The 12,871-nt window shown below is 32.8% G+C and overlaps 1 protein-coding gene across 9 annotated transcripts in view; it reads right to left on the bottom strand.

The window, feature by feature from the left end:
• ACSL3 (acyl-CoA synthetase long chain family member 3) overlaps positions 1-12,871 on the bottom strand; it is a 68,498-nt gene that overhangs the window by 23,106 nt on the left and 32,521 nt on the right. For all 9 annotated transcript variants that reach the window (XM_074298614.1, XM_074298616.1, XM_074298610.1 and 6 more), the window contains exons 3-5: positions 6,568-6,745; positions 2,883-2,992; positions 155-293 (exon numbers count right to left, since the gene is read on the bottom strand). In XM_074298614.1, the coding sequence (XP_074154715.1) occupies positions 155-293; positions 2,883-2,992; positions 6,568-6,745 (427 nt within the window). The remainder of the gene's footprint in view (positions 1-154; positions 294-2,882; positions 2,993-6,567; positions 6,746-12,871) is intronic.

Genomic DNA, 12,871 nt, shown 5'->3' on the forward strand with positions numbered 1-12,871 from the left:
TTATATCCAGACTAATTTCAAAACAATGTCTTTTTCTCCAAATCACCATAAAATCAGAAGCAATGCACAAAGGGAAGATTCATCAGTATACAATACTAACAGTTTCTAGTATGACTAAAAACAATACAATTAAAGAGAAATGAGTACAGCATACCTGAGTTTGACTTTGCTCCCAAAGCCTGCACTGCTGCCATAGTGTGAACAATGACACCTTTGGGAAACTCAGACCAAGTTGTTGGCTTACCATCTACAGTTATGATATGACGCAGCTGAGGAACTAGAGACACAATTTCCTATGGAAATAGGAAGGGTTAAAAGAAAAAATCACAATCATTACTTCATGCAGTATTTTACACTGAAAGGCCTAACAAATATATTATAGGGAATTTATGTTTTTCCCTTGAAAAATGGTCTAAAAATAGACCATAAACCTTAGACTATTCTGCATTTTATATCAACAGACTTGCAAGTATTTAACTTTTCTCAGGCAAAAATAAAAGTATTTATTATATGTTTATTTTCACAAGTGGCAGGTATTTTGCATGTATTCTCACCTAATTCTCAAAGCAATCTCTGAGTAAAGTGTTGCTATCCCCACTTTATAAATGATAAAACTGAGAGATTAACACAGAAATCTAGACCAACTATATCAATTGATTTTTTTTAATTTTACTAAATTCTACTACAATTTCTTCTATACCTGTAAATACACTTTAAATAGAAATAATTACAAGCAGATATTAGTTTTGCTTTCAAATTTTTTCCTATCTCTTGATTTTCTTTACATTGTGGATTAAAAAAAAATGTAAAAGTGACAAGTTGGTGCTTTGATTTATATGTAAATTGTATGTAAATTCATCAATCAACTAGCATTTACCAAATCCTATCATATAAGCTTTACAGATAAAAAGCAGACATTTAACACTCATTGCAGTCTATGGGGAAGAGATAATTATAATTAAAAGTTAAGAAAAGGAAATTTCCATGAAAGAGAATAAAAGAAAGGGGATTAGAAAAGATTATAAAAGAAGTGGCCTCAAGGAGAGAGGAGAGAATCTATGTATTTAGAGAATTTAGAGAATCTAAATAAAGAGAAGTAGAAGGCAGAATGCTATGAGTGAGCAACATCAATGCCACTTTGATTGGATCAAAGAATGCCTAATGGATAATAATGTGTAATAAAACTCAGATAGTAGGTTGGAACAAGGCTATGATGGACTTTAAATGAAAAAGGAATTTTTATATGATTCTAAAATTACAAGGAACCGGTAGAGTTTACAAAATAAAGAATGACAGGGTCAGAATCATGTTTTAGCAATCTCTATAAGCTGTGTGGAAAATAGACTGCAAGGAGAATGTGGAGGGAAACAATCAAGAAATGATTACAATAATCCAAATAACCTGAGCAACTACAAGAATGGTAGCTACCTTCAACAGAAACAGGGAGGTTAGGAAGAGGGGTGAGTTTACAGGAAAAGGTAATGAGTTCTGTTTGACTGAAGAGGATTACTTTGAAATATCAATATGACATACATTTCAAAATGGACAACAAGGTAGATTAGTGATTCCTTCAGATCTAAAGGCCAGATAAAATAAGAGCTGGATAAAGAAATTGGGACACTATGATGACTGAATTCATAAGACATTAATTAGTGTTCAGTGTAACACACAGCTACGAAAGTATTTAAGACAAGACTCCTATGACCTCAGGATCATCAATTCAGACTTGAGACCTCAGAGATCATCCAACTCCCTCTAAAACACTGTAAGTCTTAAGGACACATTTCAAGTCTTCTTTTCAAGCTGTTTCTTACAACTGATATCCATTCAATCAATGAGAATTTAACAAGTGCTTACTTCGGCAAACACCATGCTAAGTACTTGGATGTAAAAAGACAAAAGTCCAGGCCATCTTCTAGGGACTCACACTCTTTAGTGGAGCAGAGTCACTGTACAAAGAAGTATAAACAGAAAATATGAAGTAAACTGACAGGATGGACAAGGGTTCTCTCTGAAGAAAAGTGACACTGAATTGTTTTTGAAGACAGAAAATGATAAAAGCATTCCAAGAATAAGCATATAGAGAATCACTGGTAGGTTAAGCATGTGGGGGTGGAGAAGGGGGCAAAGTTAAAAAAGACTAGAAAAAGACTAGATAGAGTTATGTTTCAATGTCAAACAGAAAGCTTTGCATTTGAGCCTGAAGGGAAGAGTAGCAGCAGAATTGATTAGAGGACTGCACAGATCAGCCAAGGAAAGGATGGATTAGAGCAAGGAGAATTGAGGCAGGAAGCCCCATCAGAAGGCTATTCCAATAGTACCAGCAAAAAATGCTAAAGAAAGCAATGGGTTAAGTGCAGATATGGTGAAGATAGAAATAACAAGATGTGGAAATTGGATGAATAACAGATTCAATCAAAACAGATATCATCTTGGTTTTAAGCCTAGATCACTAAGAGAATGGTGGTAGTAATGGTGACAGTAACAGCCAAGCTTGAAAACAAAGGTTTTTTGGGAAAAATAATTCATTCAGAATTGGGCATATTCAGTTTGAGACATCCAGGAGGTGATGTGAGATTGGAGCTTAAGGAAAACCCTTACGGGATTGGATATATTGATCTAGAAATTATCTATAAAAGATGATAATTGAACCATAGGTGCTGATGGGATCACCAAGAGAGACAGCATAAAGAAAAGAGAAGCCTTAGAGGGACTGATATGACTCAGATGAATAGATAAATGATTCTCTGCTCTAGGAAAGATCTAACATCTAGATTTGCTAGATGTTAGATCTTTGCTAGAGCAGAGAATCAAATCTAGCAAAAGTATAAACTGAATACTTAGCATATTGTATATAAAATCATAAAAATAGAATTTCTTACCTTCAATTTTGTTTGCAAAAGTTCTTTACTTGTAATGATGTTGGTTACCTCTGTTTCATTTAATCCATGAACAATTGCTGGACCTCCTAGAGTAGCATATAGTGTTACAACTATAAGAAATAAAAAAGGAAAACTATAATTAAAACATTATATTAAAGTTTTTGATAATGAATCAAAATCACTAGTAAGGATCAATCAAAAAGCATTTATTACATATCTATTACTAATGAATTCCAATGACTGAAGACATTTTAAATCCATTTGTAAAAAATCTACTTCCACAGTGAAACATTTTGATTTATGTGACAAAAACAACAACAATTTTCCCGCTTCCATTCATCTGAAATCAAGATTTTCAATTTGCAAAATAGAAATCATCTACTCACTTTGGGTTATTATTAACAAATAAAAACAATTTCTAAAACATAACCCCTCATAATATTAAGTACAACATGGTGGTTAATGCTATGAGCAAAACAAAAAAAACTCTTGTCCATAAGGACGTCACAAAACTTAAAACAAGTTAAAAGTTAAAACAAGGAAATAAAGCAGACATATTTTAAAAGCTTAAGTATCAATCGAAGACAATAAGTGACTTAGCATCAAAGTAAGCAGTAACAAACTAAGTACTTCAGCAATACAGAAAGAAAAAAAAAATTAATCTGAGTGGATACTAGTCAGAATCAAGAGGCTGATAGGTGTCACAGTGTATAGAGCACACCACTGACGTCAGGATCTGAATTCAAATATGATCTCAAGATACTTAATACTTCCCTAGTTATATGACCCTGGGCAAGTCAGTTAGCCTCAATTGCCTTAGCTAGCTAGCTAGCTAAATGAGTGACTAAGTGAATGGATAGATAGATAGACAGACAGACAGACAGACAAAATCTGGCCTTTTGTACTGCCAAGTCCTGAGAAAGCCATCTGTGATTTGCACCTCCAAGCTTAATCTTTTTCCTCACTAACTTATTCTGAATCCTTTACATTGTGGATTCTAATCTCATTCCAATGAAATTGCTTTCCCCAAAGTCCCTTGCAGACCACAATGCCACCACTATGTCAAAGTCTAGATACAGTGTGTCCAGCTATGGATAATCAGACCAATGAAAGCTTGGTAAGCATCACCGCGGGTCAGACACAAATAATCAATATGAGCTTTTTAAGTGGAGATCTCTCTAAATGTGTGCCCCTCATGTTTCTTTTGAGCTACTACAATTCTCTCAGAACACAGCATTTTCTCTGAAGCGGAGACAATGTGCTGGGTGGTCCTATGGCTGTCTGGCCATATCTCAAATTGAGTCCCAATATTTAAATCCCCTTGGAGACATCTTAGAGAATGTCATTGTACCACTTCTTCTGACCTCCATGAGAGTGCTAGCCTTGAATTCTCTATAAAATAGTTTTTTAAGCAAATGTACATTTGACATGAGAACATCATGACCAGTCTAACAGTTTAACTTTCTTCAATGGAGTTTGAATGCTTGAGAAAGGATTTCTGTATCTGGTAATGTCAGATTTTCAGAATCTTTCTACAACAATTCAAATTGCATGGCATTGTCAGACTGTAGAGACTGTACAGATTTCGTAGCCATACCACAGGGAGGTCAGCATAACAGCTGCAGATCTTCAGTTTGGTAAGCAGCCCAATACCTCTTCTCTCTCATATTTTTCTTAGAAGTGAAAAGCTAATTCTGGCAATGCATACATCAACCTTCTCATCTGTCTGGGCATCCATGGAAAACTGAATGTTCACAAGGCAAATAAACTTATCCATAGCATTATTTTTTGTATTTGTTGGTATCCATGGTTATAGATAGTGTGATGCTAACTGGTGGAAAATTTCATTTTTTGGAACTGGCAGGCTACAATTAGCACAAACAGCAGAGAAACTGATCCATACGAAATTGCATTTCAACCTCAGAGGCCACATTACATGCATAATCATCTACAAATGAAAAATCATTCACCAATTCTTCCCTCTTTTATCTTCCATGTTATAGCATTTTCAAATTAAATAATTTACCAACATTGCAGCAGCTAACTTTGATGCCATTTTTATCTTCATTGAAGGCACCTGAAAATGTCACTTAAAAAACATAGAAGCAATCATAGAACACTGATTCACTCCACTGGTGACTGGAAAAGCATGAGAGCATTGTCCATTAATCAGAATCCATACAATTGGGGAATTGGCACACATCCTGATAAAGCCCTCATAACTGAAAGTATCAGTTACCAATGACCAATTACTGAATCTTATCAGCCATTGCTCAATCCTTTTCATTCAACTTCTTGCTAGTCTTTGACACAGCTGATTACCTTTTTGTTGCTAATACCTCTTAATTTTTCATAAAGCTGCTCTCTTCTGGTTCTTCTCTTACCTGTTTGATCACTTCTCGTTCTCTTTTGCTTGATTTTCCTCCATGTCATGATCAGAAAAAGTTGGTATTTTCCCCCACCCCCTCCAAAGTCTATCACAGGCCCTGTTCTCTCTCACGTTCAGAGTTATTCTCATTAGGTTTGTGTGTTCAGTTGTCAATTTTGGTGCAGATGATTCTCAGATAATTTTAGTCAATTCTATGTTCTCTCATGAACACATTATCAACTGCTCTTGGGTATCTCAAACTCTTTCCCATAGAACTCTCAAACATGTTCAATCCACAACAATTAGTTTTTTCCCAAGCCATCTACCAAAATTTGCTAGTGTTTTCAAGGACACCATCATTAAGTCCCTAGTCTCCCAGACTAGCAGCCTCATTGTCATTTTAGTTCCTCACTTACACTTAGTCCATACATCCAAACAGTCAATAATCCTTGTCATTTCTATCTTCATAACAGCTCTACAAAAGATCCCCTTCTTTCTACTCACATAGCTGCCACCCTGGTGCATGCTCACATCTCAAAGCTTTTTACTAGTCTTCTTGCCTCAAATCCATGCTCCATTCATCTGCCAACATGATCATCCATAATAAAAATGACTACATTTACATGTTAGTCCTGAATATTCTTTTTTTCTAACTGCCAAAGAAATAAAATCCTTAAGGTCCAATAAAAAATAAAAAAATAAAATCACTCATTATTGAAGATGGACACAAGGAAAGATGCAGTGTGATTAGTGACATCAATATGGTTATTTTGCAAAATATAAGCCTAAAATACAATGCTTGAAGTTTGAACTACTTCAGTGGGCTTAAGGTCTTTATTTTCCCCTCCCTACTCTTACAAACTCATCTGTTATATATTTCCAGTATCAAAATCATATTATTAGATAAGTTATATAAGATTTACAGAAAAAAATGTCCAAAAAAATCTTTTTAAATTGATTTGAACACTGATCATTATATATATATATATATATATATATATATATATATATATATATATATATATATATATATATATATATATATATAAGTCTCCAACTATTCTTAAAATAATATGAGGAAAACCGAGTGTTGGGATGCTATAGGAAGAGGAAGATAATGATATTCAAAGTGTAATTTAAAAATGGATTATCCATTGATTAGAAAATATAACAGTACTCTATTATCCTTGCAGATTAAAAAAAAAAAAAAAAAAAAAAAAAAGGAACTAGGTCAAAAACTACCAATCCCATACCAAGACTTTTAGAAATTTTAAAAACAAAACAAAAAATTCAATTCAATTAAAAAAACTTTCGTACGTTGAAAATTATACATAAAACAAGCTTGTGCAGCAATCATCCATTCTGCTCTGGTTTCACAGAAGATGGCAATGTTAGTCTTTGGCTTCTGTCCCAATACCCGGAGGCCATTTCCAAAGTTAAAGGCTCGAACATAAACTTCTTCATAAGACATCCAATTGTAATCTCCAAGAATAACCTAGTGAGAAAAAAGTATAAATACACCATAATGTGTACTGTGTATTGGAATTGGAATAATTATGTAAAAGTTCAAATTAATCAGTAACTGCATTTACTTCCAATTCATTCAGCATGCTTTCTTATAATCTAAGGAAAATCTGGAAAAGTAAATTGAATAAAAATCCTTTCAGTTACTAGTCTTTATTATGACCAGATTTTACTCTCATCTTCCCTTAAATTCCTTATCTCAACTCTTTTACTCAATTTATTTTTGCACTTCACTTTCAACTTTTTAGTATTGATATTAAGATACAATATATTCAGTATTAAATGCTATGGTTTTACTAAGCAGACACATCTCATTTTCTGAAAAATATTTTTTTGAAAATGTAGCAAAGATAATTAGAAGTGATCCAACAGGTAAGAGAAGAACCAGAAGAGAGCAGCTTTATGAAAAGTTAAGAGGTAGTATCAAGAAAAAGCCAGGGTAATCAGCTGTGTCGAATACTGGCAAGAAGTTGAATGAAAAGCATTGAGTTCATAGTACTTTATAAACTGTCTGTTTTAGCTTTAGGTGAGCAAGAAAAACAAACCTTTTCCAATTTGGACTTGGAACAGCTCTGCTAACTCATCAAAAAAAAAAAAAAATCCTTTCTCATATAAAACATAATGTATTATTATCTTCTCATGTGTTTCCTTCCTAAACAGATGCTCTATAAAGAGACTGATTTCCAAAGAAATGGTATATTCACATATATCAAAGACTGTTTTACTAAATATGTTATATAAGGTATTTCTCAAAAATAGATCAAAAAATCTGCATCATAAGAGATTTAGGAAATTAATATTTAAAAAGAAAAGTTTTAGGGGCAGCTAGCTGGTGTAGTAGTTAGAGCACCATACTGAAGTCAGTAGGACCTGAGTTCAAGTTTGGCCTCAGACACAACACATTCTGGCTGTGTGACCCTGGACAAGTCACTTAACCCCAATTGTGAAAGAAAGAAAAGAAAAGAAAAAGAAAAAGAAAAAGAAAAAGAAAAAGAAAAAGAAAAAGAAAAAGAAAAAGAAAAAGAAAAGAAAAGAAAAGAAAAGAAAAGAAAAGGAAAAAGAAAAGAAAAGGAAAAAGAAAAAGAAAAAGAGAAAGGAAAAGAAAGGAAAAGAAAGGAAAAGAAAAGGAAAAGAAAAGGAAAAGAGAAGAAGAGAAGAGAAGAGAAGAGAAGAGAAGAGAAGAGAAGAGAAGAGAAGAGAAGAGAAGAGAAGAGAAGAGAAGAGAAGAGAAGAGAAGAGAAGAGAAAAGAGAAAAAAGAAAAGAGGAAAAAAAAGAAAAGAAAAGAGAAAAAAAGAAATGTTTTAGATGTTTTTTATATGATTTCTAAAAAAATAGCTGATCCAAATTTTCATCTTTCTCAACATGCTAATGTAATGCTCTTCAGTGAAGTCCCAGGAAAGCTCCAGGAAGAGAGAAATCATCAGAATTTAACCAAAAACATGTGTATAATGGATCATTAGTTAATATTAAATTAATATTGTCAATTAATATAGGGGATGGAGGGGAACCAGGATGGAGAGGGACAGAGAGAGAATTCTTTCTCTTATTTTTCCTACCTACCCCACAGGGAGTCAGGGACAGATTTTAATAATCATAATATATCTCACTGAATTATCTTTCCCTAAAAGATCCATGCACCTTAATGAAATTTCTCCTAAGGGTACTACCACTATCCCTCCATCATCCGGGTTTGCAATCTCAATGTCATTCTCTAGTCCTTCTTTCCACTTGACCAACATATCCAAATACACTTCTCTCTCCACATCCTTTGCATCCACTTTAGTCTCTCCATTCATCACCACCTGAAACAGCTGCTTACCAACTGTTTCCAATAGGTGGAAAATTGCAGGAGTCTTTGAGCACCTTCCAGACCATCCTATCTCTGGACCAGACTGCTGTTCACAGGGGACACAAGACAGTTTCTGAAGTAATAAGGCATCCTAATAGAAACAGGTGGAGGTGTGCACCAAGGTGGTCAAGTCACTACCACTATTACTGTACACCAAGACAATCAGAAACCAAAAATAGCAATGTTTCTAGCCCCGTGTCAAACAGCTTATTATTAAAAACTAATATGATTTTACCAGTGGAAATGCCATTAAAGAAGAAATATTACCATCTGCATACATAGATAGATATATATACACACATCTTATGGTCTAAATAGCCTACATAAAGTAAAATATCCAAAATAAAATTCATAGTTTCAATAGCTATGTGAAAATATTCCAAATCATTAATGTTTTTAAAAATGTAAATTAAAATTAAGGCAACTTCCCATGCATAAGATGGTAAAATTGACTCACTTCCAAAAAAAAAAAAAAAAAAAAAAGGAAAATAATAAATGTTGAAGGGGCTGTAGGAAAATGATTATCTTAAGACAATAGTTTTGACATTTGCATTGAAGAAGGTCAGAGTCAAGAAATAAAATGGAAAAAAAAATGAGCAAACAACAACAAAAAAAGAACCTGACAATTACAAAAGTGACAAGGATGATTAAGAAAAAAAAAAAAGAAGTCAATATAGCTACATACAAGGACTCAGAGACAAAATGTGAATTGTATATAATGCCAAAAAGAATTCCTAGAAGAGCTTGAAAAGGTTATGCTAACAGAATTTTGTTGTCTTGGTCTCCATACTGTGAATAGCCAGAGTTGCACAAAGCAGGCCTGCAGACAAGTTTTAGAGATCAAGAAGCAGTTTAATTAATCATTTTCAGAATAAAGAATATATTTTACAAGTGTAAATTCTCCTGGGCCGTAAATCTCTTCCTGTTGCAGGGAAGTAGAAATTTTAAATACAAATCCTAAATGGGAAGGGAGAGAAGGTGGATTACAATACAATAATTTTCAGGGCAATGGTTTCCCATGATAAGTCCATAGTTAAAAGAAACAATTTAAATATCATGGAGCCACAGGATAATACAGGATTTAGCAGCTTCTAAATTTGGAGGGTTTGGAATGATATTTCAAAAGGCAAAAGAACAAGGATTACAACCAAGAATAACTTACCAGCAAAACTGAGTATAATCATTTAAGGAGAGACATTTAATGAAACAGAACACTTCATCATTACCAGAGTAGTTAAAAAGACATTTATGTAGATACAGAGCATTGATATAAGTTGACTATGAAAAAATGATTTCAAAAAAATTAAAATGTAGAAGAAACAGGGATTCACTGGCAGAAGGGGAGAGTTGGAAGAAAATTCTGTCACATAAAAGAGGGACACAATAAAGTGCTTTTTCAGTGGAAAAAATGGGAAACTGTGGAAGGGGGTATTGCAGGCAATATCTGAACTTTACTGAACTAGAAGTATAAAAATCTATTTTGTCCTATAGAGAAATAGGAGAAGAAAGGGGAAAGGTGGGAGGCAAGGAAGAGAAGCTAAGGTCTCAGAGCTAACAGAATCAAAACAGATTAGAAAAGGAAAACTGGAGAGGAGAAGGGGGGCAAATTAAACTGAATGACAACTGTGAAAAGGATGAACTCATCCACAGAATAGCAAAATGGATTAAAAAAACTGAATCTGACAATATGCTGTTTACAAGAAACACTTCAAACAGAAAAACACTCAAAGCAAATAGAGAAGATTTAAAAAAAAAAAAACAAAAACACAGAATCTGAAATATGTTGTAAAAGTAAAAATGACCTAATGATATAACATCCAAAGTTAAATGAGTTATAGAAGAAAATAAAACCATAAACAGTAAAATTATATTTGTGAAGGATCCTTAACTTTTCCCTCTCAGAAGTAGAACAAGAAAGAAGTTGAGAGGAATAGATTTTTAGAAAAGTTAGATATAACAAACCTGTGGAGAAAACTGAATGGGAATAGAAAGGAATAAGCCCTTTTTTCAACTGTACTTAGCACCTTCATAAAAACTGACCATTGTTTCAAGAAGAAAAAGCTTCACAACAAATGCAGAAAAGCAGAAATGTTAAATGTACCCTTTTCAGATAACAATAATATAAAGAATGAGTGGATCAAAAAACAAATCAATAGCATCACTGAAAAGAATGACAACAATGTTATAAACGGTAAAATTTATCAGCCAAAGCAATACATATGGGAAATGCTTCCATCAATAAAATGAAAACATGATGCAACTAAAAAAGCTAGGCAAAAAAAAAAAAAAAAAGAAAGAAAGAAAGAAAGAAATCCCCTATTAATTAACCAAGCTAGAAATCTTAAAAATTAAAAGTGATGAATAAAATTAAAAGAAATCGAATAAATAAATAAAATGAAAATGGGGAGAGAGGGAGAACAAAACATAAACCACTGGTTAATTTGATTAAGAAAAAAAAAACAGTATCAAAAATGAAATTGGTCATATTTATCATCAATGAAAATGAAATTAAAGGAACTATTTTACCAACTTACATAAATTTAAGTGAAGTAGATGATTAAAATATCAATTACCCAAAACAAAAGGAGATGGTATAGAATACTTAGTAGCTCCATCCTAGATAAAGAAATTGAACAAGCTATCAATGCATTTTCTAAGAAAAAAAATTTCCAAAACTACATGGATTCCCAAGTGAATTCTACCAATTCATTTCAATACTATATAAATTATTTGGGAAAAAATTAGGCAGAGTCCTACACCAAAATTCTTTTGTGATATAAATGTGGAAGAATTAAAACAGAGAAAGAAAACTATAAATCAATTTCCCGATTGAACACTGATGTAAAAATTTTAAAGTACTAGAAAAGAGACTACACAACATAGCAAAGATCATACACTTTATGACCATATGGGATTTAAACTAGGAATACACCATACCAATTAAAAAAAAAAAAAAAAAAAGACTAATTCAATAGATGTAGGAAAAAAGCTAACATAACATATAAAAATCATTTCTATTAAAAAGTACTAAAAAAAAAAGTAATAAACAGATCTTTTCTTAAAATGAGAAGTAAAATCCATCTAAAACCATCAGCAAGTATTATCTGTAGCAAGAATAAACTAGAAACCTTCCCAATAAAATCAAATATGAAACAAGGGTCCTCAGTATCAAAACTCATTCAATGTTGTACTAGAAATGCTAGCTTTATCAATGAGGGAAAAAAAAATGAAGGTATTACAACAAGCAATGAGGAAACAAAAGGATCACTTTTTGTAGAAAGATATGGATAGTATAGAATCAACCCAAAAAGTCCAGCAACAAGAGAAAGTAAAAGAAATTCCATTTAAAATAACTGCAGACATATAAAACATAGTCTACCTGCCAAGATACACTCAGGAACTATTTGAACACAATTATGTAATCTTTTCAAACAAATAAAATCTGAAATAAACAAATGGAAAAACATAAATTGTTCATGGGTAGGATGAGTCAATATAATAAAAATGACTTCTATATAACAATTACTCAGCTACATAACAAACTATCAAAAAATTATTTTATAGAGCAAGGAAAAAAAGTTCTTTGGAAGAACAAAAGGTCAAGAATACCAAGAAAAAAAAAATTTTTTTTAATATGAAGGAAGGCAGCTCAACAGTACCAGATGTCACATTTTATCAATAATACTTCTAAACAATCAAGTACTGACTAAGAAAGAGTAGTGGATCACTGAAATAGATTAGGTACATAAGAAACATTAATAAATGATCATAGTAATCTAGTATTTGATAAACCCAAGGATCCAAGCTTCTGGGGCAAGAATTTGACAATTATTGGGAGAACAAAAAAGCAGAAACTAGGTGTATACTAACATTTCACACCCAATACCAAAACAAGGTCAAAATGGAAATATGATTTTTAGACATAAGGAGTGATACCAAAAGCAAATTAGATGAGCATTGAATATTTTACCTGTCAGATTGATGGATAAATAAGGGGAAGAATTTATGGCCAAACAAAAGGGAGATAATATGTTTAAAATGTGTTAAAATAGGATCATTTTGACTACACTGAAAGGGTTTTACACAAACAAAACCAATGCAGCCAAGTCAGGAGGAGAAAAGAAACTGGGGGGGGGGGGGGGAAGGGGAGATAGGGAGAAGGGTAATTACAAATTTCTCTAATAAGGGACCTCTTTTTTTATTATTTTTTTTATTTTGGGGGGGGGGAAGCTATGGTAAGTAGTGGA

Source organism: Sminthopsis crassicaudata, chromosome 3, assembly GCF_048593235.1.
Source record: "Sminthopsis crassicaudata isolate SCR6 chromosome 3, ASM4859323v1, whole genome shotgun sequence".
NCBI lineage: Eukaryota > Metazoa > Chordata > Mammalia > Dasyuromorphia > Dasyuridae > Sminthopsis > Sminthopsis crassicaudata.